Source organism: Platichthys flesus, chromosome 4 (assembly GCF_949316205.1).
Source record: "Platichthys flesus chromosome 4, fPlaFle2.1, whole genome shotgun sequence".
NCBI lineage: Eukaryota > Metazoa > Chordata > Actinopteri > Pleuronectiformes > Pleuronectidae > Platichthys > Platichthys flesus.
In genome coordinates, this window is record NC_084948.1 from 14,299,743 (window position 1) to 14,318,080 (window position 18,338).

Here is an 18,338-nt window from a genome sequence, read left to right on the forward strand (position 1 = left end):
ATCAGTAGATGAAGGAAAGAGGAGGACAAGAGGTGACTGGCAGATAGAAATGGAGGAAATGAGGAAGAGGAGATGTACGGGTGTGGAGTGGAGGTGGAGAGGGGCAGTGTGGCTTAACAGCAGGAGAGGGAGTGCGGTGAGGAGCGGATGAAAAGAGAGTATATGGATAGAACGATGATGAAGAGATATCAGCGAGCATGATTTTATAGGACTCACCAGGTATCATGTCACATCCCCTCATTACTGAAAAATGTAATGAACGTGTGTGTGTGTGTCTGTAATGACTTGTTTTTGTTTCCTAGTTGGGACATTTTTTCAGCATAGACCATGTCAGGACCAGTGGACCTCATGGGGACCAAAGCTCCGTCCCAATGAGACAAAACTTCATAATATGGCAACTCTCAGAATATAAAAGTATACAATTGTTGTAGTGTGCATGCGTGGGGAAGCTCTATCTGTATTCTTTGCACACTAGTCCAACAACTCAAACATCCAGCAGTAAAGGTCCAGTGCCAACTATAGGCAGTTCAGAATGGAGATTGTGGCATTAATATTCATATATCATCACTATTCTGCTACCATAGCTGGCTATTGCACAGTTCTCCTTAAGGCCACAGTGAGCCCTTCAAAGCAGTACTTTAAAATATATTATAAAGCCCTGCATCTTAAATAGCCTGCGATGTATACGTGTGTGCCCCGTGATGTCTCTCTTGAATGCTCAACCAACCTTTGACCGAACCTCTTTACTTTGCAAATCTACACAATGGCACATCTGAAAGGGGAGAAGCACATGCACGTGCACCGCTGCAGGCCTGAGGCTTAACTTCGTTTCAATAACCATTTACCGTGTGTCGGCTCAAAACGTGCTGTGACAGTTTGGCCTCGTGGTCACATCCCCACAACTGATATCCCCCTAATAATCCCCAGAACCTTTCCATTAAACAGCTAACTGGTAGCATGTGTGTGTCATGAAAGTATTATAGGCTGCACGTGTGTGTGCGTGTAGCCATAGTGTTAAGAGGCGACTGCATGGTGTGTGACGGAACATAAGACAAATCACAAATAGGCTGATATTCGCCAGGATTTACATTTTTCATGATACTGAAATATTGAAACCCTCCACCTGCCTGCAGCGTGTATCCTCGCCAAACTCTCCTCACCTCCGGTTTGATCTTTTTAAAAATTTGGAGAGTCCTTCAGATCTCTCTCTCTCTCTCTCTTTCTTTCTCCCACATCCTGTCCATCATCGCCCTCTTTCCTGCTTCCCACTCGTCCTCTCATCTTCCGTCCATCCTTTCAATCAGGTCTCTGGATGCTGCTTGTTCCATTCTCTCTCTTCCTAACACCCCTCCCTATTTTTCTCTCAGCCCTCTGACCATGCATCTGTAGCCCTCTTTCCCTCTCTCAGACACACATTTTCTTTCTCTCTCTGTCTCTCTCCATTGCTCCCTCTCTCACTGTCTGTTCTTCCATGAAATTAAAGCGCTCCAAGCTGCTGTTTAATCAGAGCCTGTTTGGGAAAGTGCTGTGATGACAGAAACTGCCCATACTACGTGTCTATGTGTGCATTCATGTATTGTATATGTGTGTGTGTGTGTGTGTGTGTGCTTGTGTGTTCATGATTATAGTTTCAAATGATAAAGACAAAAAAAGATAAACATGATTATTTCAGAATTTTTACATTTGGATGGAAAGACTTGTGATTTTATGGCCACTAATCCATAAACAATCGCTTGGCTATAAGCAGGTGGTGTCGCCTGATACAGCGATGATTAGCTAAAGGCCAGGTTTGTTTACTGTTGGGGGCAGGAGAAATGAACACAGATCAACAAAACTAATTAAACTGTGATTTCCAAAACAGAAGTTCCTACCTCAGTGTTTGACATGGCAGAGGTGGGAAAGAGAAGACATGAGACCTGTGAGGCTGTGAAAGAGACAACTTCACTGACTGCAGTTCATTCTCTTTCCACTAGACTATTTGGTATTGTTTCGAATGGGATTCCAGTCTTTTCAACTTGGCCCTAGGTTTACGAATGTGGGAAAGTTACAAAAACTTTAATTAATGTTGTCTATGTAGCATCACAATAATCTTAATTAATCAATTTGTTCATTGAATAGAGGACTTCTAGTGGGCGGTCCAAGTTGCGCCATAAGATTACATTGTCACCGTTGCTGCTGTGTTGTAGCTGCCAGCAGGGGTGATCTACTAGACAGAATACAAAAGCTTTTGTAAGTGCCATTTATTGACACACCCATCAGATTGAAGCCAGTCATTTCTTACCCTAACCCTTATCTTAGTTTAATCCAGAGGCTGGAAGCAGGGTAAAGCAGCCTGGGTGTCCAAAGTTAAGAAATCTGCTGAACAGCACCTTTACAGCTCTCCAATCAGCACGAATCGTCTTTGCAATTCATACAAATTTTGAAATTGTAAAGTGTGCCGGTTTACAGGGGAGGTTTTGTGCTGCAACGTCAGACTATATGTAATGATGAACAAAAGGTAGATCTTTCTCTGTGCTGAATACGGAGTTTGGTGTGATCTTCTCATTTAACTTTCAATAAAAGTCAAACTACTTTTTTTAGCAGGAGTTAGCTTACAGACTAATTGATTCTAGAGTAATGCTAATCGAGTGCTCAGGTTTGAGTTGTGAGCTGTGTGCTTGTGAGCTTATTCTCACGTTTTTTTGTGTCTTCAGAATCTGAACACATTTTCCTCCATCTACTACATATTGACTGTAGATCATCAGATACAAGCACAGACGTTAGTCACATACTGTTCAAAAGAACATAGAACACATTCGCACACAAGATGCACTACATACACACACACACACACACACACACACACACACACACACAAAAACATAACAGACATGATTGATTTCTGTGACTTTATAAACTACCGGACGTGTCTGCCACACTGCTGCACTTCAGTTTTGTAAATTTACAATTTATTAAAAGGGTGACAATGAAGCAGGTAACGAATGATGTGTCATTCTTGATTTATCGTGCAAGTCACATTCCCAGAAGTCTGAGGGGTTCCTGAGCTTAGTGACCACTCAGACAATGACAATGATAGCTGGCCACAGTGACGGAATCAGTCCAGGACTTGTCCCACATACAATCTCTAGATGGCAGTAGAGGCACAGCTCACTGTCGTACGACTGTGGGTGTGTTTGTGTGGGTACCTGCAAAAATCTGTTTGTGTTTGTGTGAGCGAGAGAGAGAGGATGTGCAAGAGTGATCAAGCAGGAAAAAGTGAAAGGAATTGAAGTTTTGTTTTACCTGTGCTCCCACGCACATTGTTTCACAGACATTTGAGGGAGAATTGTCTCTTCCAAATCTTGTTCATGCCACCATTTGTCTCTATAATCCACGGCAGAACAATAGGCTGATGTGATCAAACAGTATCATCTTGTTCCCTGGTTATTAAACGTCATGTCTGACCCAGATTCCTGCACAGCAGTTACTGTCACACTCACTACCTTTCCTAGAGCTAAATATGATAGAACAGGGTGAAATAACAAAAAAGGAATGACACATAATTTTATTTCAACGCAGGTTTAACAAGGCAGTCAGTGTTGCTGTCAAACCTCCCCCTGAGCCGAAATTAGTAATTCATCATCGTCTGAGGGAGGTTTGTCGTTTACTTTGTCCTCCTGCCGTACAGTAAACTCATTTTCTACTCTTATATGCACCATCTCTCCTTGTCATCACTGTGTTCATCTAGGGTGGAATGGTGAGCACCATTGCCTTACAGCAAGAAGGTTCCTGGTTTAAACAGCTCCTCAGCAAGGGTCTTTGATTGTGGTGTTTGCGTGTTCTCCCTGTGTCTGCGCAGGTTTTCTCTGGGTACTCGGGCCATTGTAGGAACATTAGTTGTCTGTGTGTGTGTGTGTGTGTGTGTGTGTGTGTAGAGTTGTTGTATTGAGGTGTATGATGGCGTATCTTTAATTGTTTAAATATGTTCTGCTACAAGACCTGGAAACACAAACAAGTCAACAGTTACAGCTCAGAGATTTGTGCTACACTTCTGCTGAGGCATAGCGACAAATGCATGTGGGGTTTTGTTCATGTCCACAATGTACCCTGAGTGCAGGCATGGCTTGTGTGGCGGCCATTTACTGTCACTCTCCTCATGCGCTTTGTTGAAAAATAAAAGTCACATACTCATGTCGCATTGATTAGGAGGTTTTAAATCTCTACTTTTCTTGTTGCCCTTATTTGTGTGTTTCATTTGTAAATCTCAGCAGGCATTCATGGATTCTGACAGTTGCACAACTCTCATATTGGGGGTTAGGTTGACTTGAGACACTAAAGGCATAATCCTGAATCTTTTGATGGTCGGTTGTTTGTGTGCTTGTTTCTATCCGCCCTGTTGCTCCACCTGTGCACATCGGAGTCATCAGTAGAATCACTGCACCACCGGCTGCCATCAACCAGACTTAAGCCCCACTAACTGTCAGATGCTTATCTGAGCTATGACTGATGTGCGCAATCTCGATGTACTGTAGGTACTTTGTCTCCGTGCAGCTATGTGTGTGTGTGTGTGTGTGTGTGTGTGAATGTCAGGGGGTGAAGCACGGAGCCATCAGCTTGAGCTAATGCACATGATGAAGAGCCACTCACATACAGTCCTCTCTGTTCCTCCTCCACCTCCACCTTCATTTGTCACTCTCATCCATCTTTCCCTCCACCCATCACCCTCTCTCTCTCTCGCTCTCTCTCTCTCTCTCTCTCTCACTCCCCCCTCCTCCTCACCCACCGCCGCTGTATTGACCTCAGGGACATCTACTGACTGGCCGGCCATGAGTTCCTGGCCCCTGAATATCCCTTCTTTCTTTTACTTGTTGTTCACTGCTTACTCCCCTCACTCTGCTGACGCTCTTTTCTTCTAATTTCTTATCTTCTTGTCAATCCATACAGTCACATCCCCCGCCGTCAAATAATCGGACGCTATTTTCCTGCGATCTCTGCTGCCGACTCCATAGTCACTGGATTGTGCTTTGTCTGTGTTTTATTCCTTTTATTCCTGCCACTTTTCAGACACTGACAGTCCTTTTTATGTCTTTTAGATATATACAGGACATTATGTAGTCAACAGCCAATGTCATATATTTTATAAGTATCCTATTTCTCAAAGTCATAATCGATCATTTTCTTGATAGTCCCCTCTCATCTCGTTTTTATTCACTTAAATTTGCTTCGTCTGTTCTTCTTCACTCGTGTATAAAACACACACAATAGCGTCCACATGCACACAACTGACACAAACAGTATATGTCCTTATGCACAGCAGATAATCCCACAACCTGTGTCAGCAGGAAGTCAGAGGAGAGTCATTAAGAGTTAAAATATGATGGACTGTCTTCATGATGTCAAGGACCTGGACAAGTATTTCTTGTTGTTCTCGTCAGACTGTGGCCAGCAGTGAACTCCTTTCTCTGCTCTTGCCACCTCCTCATCATCTGGCTCACGTCTCAAAGACTTGCATGTCCACTGAGTACCTCTCATCACCGTCACGGCCTGAGAGGGTTTTAGTGATCAGAACCTCAAAGAAAAGAATTCTCATTATTTTCAGAGGAGGCTGGACGCTCTACACGGTTGCAGCCTTTCAACATCAATTGGCAGAAATTAGGAGTATCTTGTTTTTCATGAAGGGCTCCTGTGATGGCAGCAACAATATTTTAATCATCAGAAAACAGATGCTTTTGTCCCTATTTTAATTGGCCTAATCATGTCGAACATTGGTGTATATTTTTCAATTTTTGAAACATTGCATTTGTGACTGTAACTCAGTTTGAACTGTATAATGAATACATTGCATTTAATTATAAAAATTAAATAATTAGAACCTGAAATTGGCAACAAAGGATCTCAGGGTAACTCATTTATCATTTCATAGCTTCATTTCACAACTAAACACAACTAATTTTTGAATAGAGCTTCACTTCCTTCCAGATTCCAGTCCTTCCTCTTCTCAGGGATGCATGTGATTAATATATCCATCTATATTTCCAGCTGCACAAGTGAAGTTAGGACAACTCTCATATTCAGTCAATAGCTAAGCTATTTAGAGCGCTTTCTCTTCTATACCTTGTTTGGTTTGGACCTTCGGACATCTCAGTTTAGTCTGAACAGAAATAACAGATGTGAAAGGTGCATCAGGACACTGTGCAGACCAAAAGAGGTGGCCTTGGTCTTCCATGAGGTGAGAAAGATCATACTGGACAACTGCTTGGTTCAATTGCAGTGTGAAAGCATTATTTTTGGGGGATTGTTAATACTTTTGGACCAGTTGCAGTGTGTAGAGACAGCATTGAACAATAGAAGAAGGATTTTTTGCGGTCTTTACTAAAGAGGACGTTAATTTTCATTATATTGCAGTGGCAAAGACAGTAACTGACCCATTTATTTTCCCCTTGAAAAAGAGTACTTCTATGCCCTTATACAAAAAAGTTAGCAAATACAATAAAGGAATCAATACCATGCCAACATTGTACGCACGCCCATCCACAAACAAATCAATGACAAGTAGGTAAATGTAGCCTTTGTATGTGACGAGGACACAACGTAGTTATGTCACACAAAGGTCTTAATTGCACACCCTAAATCACAATGTGAAACTAAACTAACCGGATCACATGTTAACAAAAGACACCGACTAGGTCTGGACCTTCAGGTGAAGACATCCTTAGTTTCCATGACAACTTCTCCTTATTTCCATTCAAAGTACATTAAACAAAAAATAACTGAAAACACCTCAAGTGTTGATAATGCAGCCCCACCCATTTTATTGTCATTACTTTATCCATTTATTTCATAGTAAAAAGTAATCTTAAAAGTTCTTCTTTTGTTTTACATATAAATCTTTGATGCTGTAAGTACCACAAATTAAATCATATTCTCTTATTTTTATATATATAAGCTTATATGTACAACCATGGAAAAGAAAATATTCAGTTATTTTCCATTGGGGTGCACACACAGGAGTTCAGTGGTTAACTCTGCTCCTTTATAGTTAAATAAAGGTCGTGGATCATGAGCCAGCTGTTTGCCCACTAATGATCTTCCCTCGCTTGCTCTGGTTCACCCCTAACAGTCAAAAGCCATGCAGATCAGGTGAGCTCGGAGATTAAAAATTGTCCGTGTAAATGCAATCGCCTGGTGTTAATCCTATAATGGACAGGTGAGCTGCCTTTCTGCCATTTGTGCATGCAGGGTTAGTCTCCAGCCCCCCGTGACTCTGAATAGGAATAAGTCGGATGTTGGAGAGGGCTGGATGAAAGCTCCCAACCAGCCTTTTCAAAGTTATTAAACAGTCACTCCATTATGCCGTTAATATACTCCTATTATCTACAACACAACACAAAACTCCCCCATGAATATCAGTAGTTGCAAAAAAAAAAGGTTTTGATTCTGACTCACTGACTTCTTTCTCTTTCCTTTTTTACTTGTCCGCCTGTTGCCACCGCTCTGTCATTACTAAAAAGGTTTCCATCCATTGCCAAACAGTCAATATATATATCCGGTGTGAAGCCACCGAGGAAGGTTTACCCGGCAGATGAGATTCAGTGCGGCACCACAATCATTGCCTCCTAATTAATCAAATAGCCCTGACATTTCACAGCGCATCGCTTGTCCTTTTCCTGCAACTACTCTGCTGTTGTACCCCTCCTTTCATGCATTCTGTCAATCCTCTTGTTCCCCCATCCTTTGCTTATCTACGAGTCTCCTGGCCTCCTGCTAAGTACCCCCTCCCTGCACCTCCAGCTTTTTATTCCTGCATCCCTCCCTCCCTCTCTTACTCCTTCCCTGTCTTCTCCTGACTCGTGCGCTCATCGGTATGCCGCTGCACGCCCCGCTGTCTATGCAGGCAGAGTTGAGAGGGAGAGAGAGGGAGGGAGGGAGTCACAGTTTAGCAGCGGAGACAGGATCCAGCTGGAGGGTCACGACCCCAAATGACCATCCGCACTCGCACAAACGCACGTACGCTCAATAAGTCATACACCCTCACTTCCCTGATGGCAGGAGCAATAGGTCATACGCCAACAACGTAGGAAGAGAGACACAGAGAGAGGCAGACAAAAGGAGAGAGAGAGAGCACGAGAGCGCTAGGTTTAGGAATGAGGTGGAGGTGTGTTCAATGCTTGCTGAGCCATAATTGCCCTGTGGTTTGGTAGGAAGCATAGAGATCACAAAAAAAGGAGCAGCTCCAGGGGCATGGCCTGCAGAAGAATAATGCTTTTGTACTTAAGCCATAAAGTTTCTTATGGATCAGACAGAAATGAACACACACACACAGACACACACAGAGGCTTGCATAGTTGTCTCAGGCTCATATGTATTCAGAGTACCACAGAGAAATGTCACAATCCCTCCACTCATTGTTAATCTATAGTCCTTATTCTTTTATCCAAATTTGAGAAGGTGCTGGACAGAAACGACGAATCCCAGAAGACGGAAGAATCTCCAAACTCCAGTTGAGGCTACTGCAAACTTTTGAAAAACCTCCCGGTGAACATTTCTGCCACAGGCCCTTCTTCCTAGTTGACAATTGGCGAGAGGCAGAGTTAACCCTGGACAGGTGGGCAATCCAACACAGGGCAAATTTTCATAATTATCACCAAAATGATAATGGGATTTTAAAATTGCACACTTCAAAATAATAAGTATATATGATAACACTGTTTTTTTGGTTTTCCCAGAATTTTATTCCATATTTGGGCTGCTTTTTTCTTTTTTTAAGTTATAGAAGGATTTGTATTACAATAATGTGGATAATGTACTTGACAGTCAGAGCTCCAGCAGAAAGGCATTGCTGCTTGATCAGGGAAAGCATTTAGCCTGAACTCCTTTAATAATCTCACACAGTCACATTTTGCACGTTTGGATTCATTGAGTTGATGTGTAACACTGATTCATTATACAGATGTTTAAAAAAATCATAACTTTATAGCAAAATTGTCAAATTCCAAGCAAATTATTATATATTTTTTAGATTTGATAATTGTTTTATGTTACAACTCTGTTTTATGTAAGTGAATACTGATTGTTAGGTGTTGCGTATGAACTCATATGAATTACTAATAACAAAACAGAGGTCAAAGGGGGAAGGGGGTGGCAGAGCTGAGCTGAATGGGGGCGAAGGAGCTGCATGGCAGGTGGAGCAAAGGATTGACGGAGCCTGGGGGCTGGTGGAGGTGGACAGGGATGATGAGCTAAGTGAAGGTGGCAGGGGGACGGGTAAGCAGGAGGTGATCCTGACCCGAAGCACAAGGAGTAAAATGTCACCTCAAGCAAAAACACAAGGATATTTGAAGGTTTGAGAGCTTGGTACCAAACTGTGAATGAGGTTCATGTGCTGCTGGACTGAGTCGATCATTGGTGCATGTGCAGATAATCACACAACAAGGAGCCAGAGACAGTGAGAAGCACCAGCCTCCCTCAGCACTGACACACACCATGCACACAAACACAGAGACCGACGGGATACACAAGGGAGGCGGAAAAACACTGGCAGACTGGAGCGTGGACCATGACACAAATTCATCTGGGCTCGGTTTCCCTGTAAACAAACAAACACAAACACTCCTGCGGACACACAGACACAAACACACACACACACACACACACACACACACCCACACACACACACACACACACACTACGGCCCTCTCATCAAGTACATCCCCACAAAAATGTATCTTATGGGACTAATGGGAAATTATTTTGCTTCTGATCTCCAATGTTTGTCAACATGAAAGATCTAAACAACATCCTCCCGGATAACTAAAGACAACTCGGGAGCCTGTCGGAAGAAGAGAAAAAAAAACATAAGGAGGGTTCAAAGCTCTAATCAAAGCTCTAAAATGTATCTTGATGCTGTGAGGATTTTAATTAGTAGGAAATTCCCGCTGCCCGTGATTACTGAGGCAACAGGGGACTCCACGTCTTTGAATCAGATGTTTATTCCTGCGAACAAACAAAAGGCAGATTATCACAACTCTTTTTTTTCGTTTTTTTTTTTTTAAGTTGAAGATTAGTCAACAGATCCTGGAGCAGGGAAATGGTCCTAAAAACAAAGTAACGCGTTTCCGGTAATCTCGGCGGGTGCAGGGCTCTCGCGAAAGCTGCGGTAGGTTGGTGGGTTGTCACGGCGACGGCAGGTTGACACGGACGCTGCGGGCTCAGAGAGAGGAGCGTGACGTCGGCTCAATGTCATTATATATACTCAACTGTAAAGCGATAACTAGCGACGTGTTGAGTCGAAGGTGAAGACAGAGAAGTGCGTTCAAAAGCGAAAAACCCAGGAGAGCCACGGTGAGTTTGAGGTGAGCTCCACACTCTCAGCAGTGGGACGTTAGCAAGCCTTTAGCATGTTAGCTTGACTGGCAACTGTGGGTGTTGGCGTCATCACACAGGTGCTGAGGTGTGTTTCCGGTAACATTATCTACTCCATTACATGGACTTCTCCTGTTTGCATTAACCTCAGTGTATCCTAACGTTAGCTAGCTGTGTAGCTCTTTTCTTGTTTAATATACAAACAACATGGCAATTAGATCAGAATACAGTATAACAGATAAAGAACAGGTGCAGCTGTTTGGATGAATAAAGCTAAGAGACATTTTTTTGCAACAGATACAATGTGATATGTGAAAATAAATGAATCACAAGTAAAACAAATTATAAAGTTGCATTTAAAAGGGCGTGGGCTTTATATTTCTCTATAAAGCAAACTTTTTCACGAGTTTCAGGGCGTTGATAAATAATAGAAGTTCATTAAGAAACAAATAGAATTCTAGATTTCGCTATTGGGTTCTTAGATTTGTTGATAAATAATAGAAGTTCATTATGAAACAAATAGAATTTTAGATTTCGCTATTGGGTTCTTTTTGTGAACAACAAGTTTCCCAGTGAGTAGAATGACATTACCCAGGAAGTGATCTTTCAAATTGACATTACATTACATCTCATATGGCTGATGCTTTTGTCCAAAGCGACTTACAATTAGTACACTCAAGATTTATGAGGGGCCATTAAGGGGTTCAGTATCTTGCCAAGGACACTTCGGCATGCAGATGGGAGAGAGCCACTTGTTGGAGAGCCACCACTCTAACCACTAGGCCACACGGCCCCAAGTCCATAAATGATAATGTTCCTTTTTGGGGAAGGTTTCAAGTTTGACAATGTTGTAGGAAATCCATTCATGCATATTTAGAGCCATAAAGTGGTTCCTGTTTCATCACAAAAAACACAATTATATGTGTAAATTACAAATATCTATCAAAGCTTGTCAGGGGATGGATGCACGCCATTTAATTTTTTCGTTGGAAATCTATTGCTTAGGGAAGTAATGGGACATTTTAATTATCTAGTTCTTTTTTGTTGGATGGAGTTGTGAAAGGTAATTGATGTAATGATGGTAGTTGTGATACTTTTGCATACAAAATTATAATACAAAATATTTCTACGTTGCTCAATTTAGCCACATTTTCCAACTTCCAACATCTGTATGTAGTATGAAGTCTGAGCATAATGTATATATATATAAAAACCTGCCCTTAATGGTTCTGAGGAAGTTTGTTCCCACATCTGGAGTCACTGTGTCGAAGCTATTACTTTGACAAGCTTAAGACCAAAATGTAGGGTGGTCAATAAAACAATAACAATGATAGTAGTAATATAACAAAAATCTGATATATTGATATATAATTTTGTATTCACTGTGCAAGGACAGTGAGAACTTGAGTACAAGTGTTTGTCATTCTCTGCCCACAAAGAAGAGTCTCTGGAGCAAGAATCTGTCTTTACACTTGAAATAAATAATAATGTTATATTTATCATGATAATTATGGATATTGTCCGATTGGAAATGTTTTGTCATGACATAATTTTTGTCTCTATCGCCCAGCCATAAATCAAAATAAAAAAAACATTCAGTATGTGCAGTATACCAGAGTATGTCTGTCATCTGAGTGTCTACAATAGATGATTGAGGTCAAGACAGGAAAAGCGCAGATATACTTAATAACAATCAAAATGATCAAGGCTGCATCCTATTCACTGGTAATGGCTCACAGAGAGAGCTTCAATGGACACTTAAAGGTCACTTACATCAGTGGTTTTTCAGTTGTGACATGGTAAAAAAAAAGGTCAGGTGGCCATCATGAAACTTCTCATTTCATCAATGCTCTGATTCAGGTGCTGGTTCCTTGTTACCCACCTTGAGTGAAACCTTTTGTAGCCATTCACCCCGACCTAATGTCACTTTGCTATCGGTTGAGTTGCCAGGAGGTGTGGCTACCTCGCTGTATAAAATCCGTAATTGGATTTTGCTGATTTTAAAGAGTTTCAATCCTTTTTTCAAGCACATAAGTCTGCCAGACCCAATTTAAACACACCGGACGGCTTCTTTTAACTGCCTCTCGCACATTTGAGCAAATCTCTCGCTGTTATTTTACTCATTTCATTGCAGCAGTATTAATTTATGGCTTTGTGTGATTTAGCCTGGGCCCAGCGTGATAGCCTGTTTTATGTCATTACTGTTGGGTTTTTATTGCAGAAGACACTCTTTGTAAAAGGCGCAGAGAAATACGCCGGAGGAATACCAGAGTCCACAGACAGAGGAGACATGAATTTAAATGACTTCGTGGTGCTTCATAACAGCAAGGCCAAATCTGTCAAACTCAATGCCAGGTAAGATAAGATAAGATCAATGATTTGATTTAAGGCAGTTGGTAGAAGCCCATTAGGGTCTCTTTGTTGCCACACTTTTACCATCTATACCTGAATGGCCATTTTACAAAGTGGAGTTCTGGGCAAGATAAACCTTATGACTGGGATTCTGATAGTTTTCAGTGCTCTCTATTTGTTACCCTTAATAACTGACCAGTGCAAAATTGAGTCCAACCTCCCACTGTAGTTTCTCACTTGCCAACAGGTAATTGACTGAATTGATGGCTTGCTGGGTGGTATCCTGATCCAGTGACTAATTGATTAAAGTATGGATCAGTCATGGCAACAGGGATCTATCAGTGCAGCAGATAAATTGAACATATTGATAAAAGCCTGGACGTCCAATCTGGAAGAGCCGGTCATTTGTATGATTGATCGTTGTTGATTGATTGCATATATGTATGTGTTTGTTGCCATAGGAACCTGCAAGAGCTACAGATGGAGACGGTGACTCTGTCCCTGGAAAGCAAAGACATGGAAGAGAAACTGCAACAGCTGAAACAGAGCATGAGTAAAGAGAAGGAGGAGAGAGGGTGCGTATCAGTATCACAGTCAGTGCACTAGAAAAGGAAGAGAAAGGAGAGAGAGAGGTGGAGAGGACGAGCCGGGGCAGACTTAAGTGGGAAGGTGAGAATGGAAGGGAGACAGCTGAAGAAGGATATGAGGTGAGTGAAAAAGGGAGGGAGGAGAGAGAAAGAGAGAAACATGACAATTAAAATGTGCAGGAAGAGCTGCAGCAGATACATCAGCAATCACAGAGGGGAAGGGGGGAATCAGAAAACCCCTTCGTCCTCTTGATTTCTAAGCTGTGTTGGTTGCAGTGTTTCCATGAAAATAATACAAGAGAGAATCTCAGCATGTCACTGCTAATCACATAGTGAGGAGAACTAGTGAGTTATGGAGAGACAGTGACAGAGGTAGACCAGGTGGGGGGGAAACTGCATCAGCTGCAGCAGAGCAATGGACGTAGACAGTTATAGAGATGGAGGAGGTGACTAGATGACAGATAGGGGGACGGTCAATGACTTCTCTTCCCATTAAGGTCATGGAAAGGTTGCAACTGAAGGGAGAAAAGGAGAAGTCAGAAAATCTGAAAAGCCACTCATAGATAAAGTAGGTTCTCACCCATCTAGTGGATTATTCTAAAGGTCAGTGGAGCCCTACAGACACTTGGTCCTGACAACTTGTATCAGATGTTCCTCCTATTTTCTATTCGCTGTCATTAATGGACAGCAATGTTAACCACAAGTGAAAGACAGTAATGAGAGTGCATGTTGAGCATGGAGGGATTGACTTCAAAATGTAAGCAATAAAAGTATTTAATTTCTTCTAAATATTTCTCCGTTTTAATGCTTTACAGTCTAAAGAAACATATATAATATTGGGCAGTATTCATTCCAAGTGAAACTCATAAAAGAAATAAAAACTTAAGACATAGAGATAAAAAAGAATGCAACATCTGGTAGAGGAATTAATCAGATCAAAACTGAAATTAGGCCGAACAAAACTAATAATAGCAAGTTTGAACGATGGGACTGGTTGGTTCATGCTGGGCGGGCATACAGTAGTAGAAGGCTGTTCCTTTTCTTTTCTATTTTCCTACAGATATCCTAATGGTTTGTTTGTGGGAACAGGAAGTGTGTATTTCAAGTTTTTTAATACTTTCATGGTATTTATATAGCACCCAGACCTGCTTTATAATCAAATATCAAATATGACCGGTAAGTCCTTTTCTATGCGATGGGACCTTTAACAGGGACCAGCTCATACTCAAACAAAAGGATCTTGTTAAAAAGTGTTGTGGAATGGCTCAACTGCTGAAAACAAAACCCCATCATATCTGAAAAGTCAGGATCCAGCAACAAAAGTGCCAAGTTGACAACACTGCCTATAATCGCTCCTCTTAAGACTTCATAAAAATGAAGGCCAGTGGGAGAAACTCCAACAGTCAGCTGGGTGACCAGTGGTGTAACTTCATCGCTCAGTCAGTCAGGGGCATTCACATTTATAGGGCTGGCCCTGCAGTTGTGGTCCAGTACACTGGCACATACACACAGCCACACACAAACACATGCTGCTGCAAATTTATATCAGGCCATAACTGTTGTGTGTGTGAGACTATTAAAATTAGAAAATCTTACATGCTCATCCTCAAATACATTTTAATTGGATTTGACAGCTCACACATTCGCACACACACACAATAGCATTTATTTCCCCTCACCAGTTTATTACAGCGTATGTACCTGGTCCAATACTGTGACCATTATCCAGCAAATTCATATTGAGGGGCATTCTTGCCTGTGTGAGCAGGAAATTAATTTGTGTGATGAAAACAAACTCTAGTTATTAATGTGATTGTTTTATTCTCCATTCCAAGTTCACCCCATTTCATCTAATTCCATTAATGACTTGAGAGATGTGTTACCCAATGTGAAGTTATGTTGAAAAATGTAATAGGGGTGTATAATACAATATATGAGCACATAACTCAGAGACAGCTTTAGTGAGAAGCAGAGTCCGTATATTAGACACAGACACTTCCAGATAGTAAAAGCCAGAAAACGATGCACACAAACACACATTTACAGGCAGCGGTGCTCATTACAGCATCAGTGATTTAAAGCTGAGGTATGATGAGACGCTCTTTACACATTTTTAATGCTTGCTTCAGATTTACATTATTATTCCAAAAATATATTAGTATCGTAATGAATTAGGCTATGTGTTGTGTGTGTGTGTATATGTCCTACTCTATGAATACTACTTTGTTTATCAGTAATTAAGAAGCCATACATCAGCATGGGGATAGGGCCATCTTGTCCCGGCAGCACAAACGATAAGCACATAAACACAGTGTTTCCTGTCACACTGAAATACTGCAACATTTAGCGCTCCGCCGACCCCAAGATACGACAACGTGTGTGCGTGTGTGTGTCTGCCTTCGTGCGTTTGTGATACTAGGCTCCATAAATAATGCCCCTTGTGTTGCAGGCTACAGAGGGTGTGACTACAACCTTTTTTCAGCTGAATCTATTTAGTGTTCCTTAATTTGTAAAGACACATTAATCTCGACAGGACAGGAGTCTCACCCGAGTCCCATGTCTTGACCGACCTGACAAAGATTCTATATTTGTGTGCGTCAGCTTGAAAGAATTGGAGCGCAGTGGGGATTTGTGTCTATGCGAGACGGAGTGAGTGAAGGTGAAGGAGAAAGACTCGGCTGCCTCAGTTACAAAGTGTAAATAGAATAAATACTCGCATCTGAGAGCTAACTGAAAAAGATTAATATTTTATTAGAATTAAGAATGATACTTTAAAAAGGCTAGCTTATATTAATAATGCTCCAGTGAGTTTTTTTTATAGTGATGTCATTAATCAGTCTGAACCATAGACTTGGTTGGAATGAATGATCAAGTGTCTCCATTGCCACCTGGTGACCGGCTGCAGTATAAACCATAAACTCTGCCTCCTCCATGTTGGTGAATGAAACATGGGCATCTAATAATTCTGAGTACACATCAATGTTTCTCAAAGATGGTTCCTTTCATTTTATGTGGTTGATGTTTGTTTTCATGTTAATTTGATTTGAATTATGTATGTAAACACCATGATTGATAGCAGAGACTGAATTGCAATTGGTAGAGCATGTGTATTGGCCGGGACCTCACCCCACTACCAACTGCTCCTGCGCAATCTGTGGCTCTAAATGCGTAAGATGGGAATGCTCATATCCAGGACATTGTAGCTTGAGTTCCGGATAGCGCCATCCGTATACGATCTGACATGGAATGTGCAGAGCTGTTGTCAAGGAGAGTGCAACTGTCATAGAACATTTTAACACCGTTGTCTTCCTTCTAAAGGACTTAACTTATTAGCAGTGTTAAGAAAAGTACTATATAAAATGTTTTTTATTGTTATAATTGAAGAGGGGAATAATGCACTCTGTCATTTACAGCAAGTCTTTTAAATCAGGTGACATGAGTCAGATGATAAGTTGTGCTTCTGTCTTTCATGTGTACCCTCCTGCCATACTGTTTAATCAGTTTGTTTCCAAAACACGGCTTGTTTTGTTGTTTGTTCGATTAAAATGGAAGGTAGAAGAAAAAGTTTGTAGGACACATGATGTGGCTGAAAACACCTGAACTAGAATTGAAGCCGGGCAGTCAAGGATTAAATTACATTATCGAGTGCTAAAATAAAACAGATCCACATGTCCTGTCAGGCTTTTACAATTGACGCTCACGTTAATGTGGCTTCACTTCCTCCTGTCTTTTATCTGAAGGCTTTGTAGCGATGCAGCAGTCCTGTAGATGTGAAATCCAGCTTAACACTTTGAATCAATTAATTTGTAAGCCTCTAATGAAAAAGAAGAAACAGTTCTTATCACTTCTCCTCTGACTGACATGGGAAAAAGTGGACGCGGAAGGAGGTCTGGCAGTTAATCAGGTGTTCTGGTGAATAATGTGAAGGTTACCTGGATGTCCTCTGTTCCTCTCAGAACCTGTGGGTGCATGTTTGAAGCGCCTTTGCTGTAGATCTTCAGGCTGTTATTTATTCTCAAGCTGTGGAGTGTACCGTGTGTCTGTGTAATGTGCACCATGTGTTGTGTTTTTCCTCTCTCAATTTATCTTTTAGATCTCAGTGCTCCCGATACCTAGGTGAATTGTTCGTCTTTGTCTTAGTGTCGGGACACACTCGTGCACACACACACACACCCTCAAGTGTGCATCCTAAAGGATAGGCGAACAAATTCACTTTGCTGAGAGGAGGTGTGGTATAATCAGTTTGTTGAAGAGCACACAGGCGATAATAAAGCCAGACCGGCAGCTTGGGGCGAGAGCAGTTCATCATTCTCTGTTTTGGCCTGCCGATTTAATGTAGCTTTGTCTTGAGTCCTGCATGGCTTACAGACACTAGCTCTTACCTTAAGTACAGTTGAAGTTTCCATTTTCTGGCGTCCTCTGCTTTCTCACTGCTGTGATTCTCTTTCTGTTGACTCTTTCTTTCGTCACATTTTTGTATCTCAGGTGTGCTGGATTCATTCATTTCCCTGCTTCTAGCACTAGTTTCAGTCTGTAGCAGTTATGTCTACCATGCAGATGCATTGGCCTGCAACCAGCATTGTTCATGCTGGACTAAAAAGTGATTATGTTTGTGTTTATAGGATTCAATTTACTTTCGTTCTCAATCAAAGAGGGTATAAAAATATGGATGACATATTCTCAACTTCTTCCACCATCCAGAAATGAAGCCAATAGTACTGATGATGCAATTTGTGCCAAGTGAGAAATATTTGGAGCCAGATTTTATACAGTAGCCATCTGGGGACTGAGTTATTGATGGGATTGAGGACCTGCCAATACATGCCCATGACCAATCAAAAGCCCAGCTGTCAAACATGACTTTTCAACTTGTTTTTATATCATCAGATAATTAATTAAAAACAAACTTGAACATCACTCTAATAAGAGCCGTCTAAAATATCAGAAACCATCTTTGAGAACAAATTACGCTTGCACTTTTGACTTACCCTCTCTGTTTTTGACCTTTCCTCTCGTCTCACTGGGAGCGAGGGAATCCAGGGAAGACCCAATTTTTTT

At 41.5% G+C, this 18,338-nt stretch overlaps 1 protein-coding gene across 1 annotated transcript in view; it reads left to right on the forward strand.

The window, feature by feature from the left end:
• The first annotated feature begins 12,567 nt into the window (after positions 1–12,567).
• The window catches only part of zbbx (zinc finger, B-box domain containing), a 49,139-nt gene continuing 43,368 nt past the window's right edge, over positions 12,568–18,338 (forward strand). The window contains exons 1-2 of the mRNA XM_062385290.1: positions 12,568–12,696; positions 13,155–13,268. Of these exons, the coding sequence (XP_062241274.1) occupies positions 12,632–12,696; positions 13,155–13,268 (179 nt within the window). The 5' untranslated portion in view covers positions 12,568–12,631. The remainder of the gene's footprint in view (positions 12,697–13,154; positions 13,269–18,338) is intronic.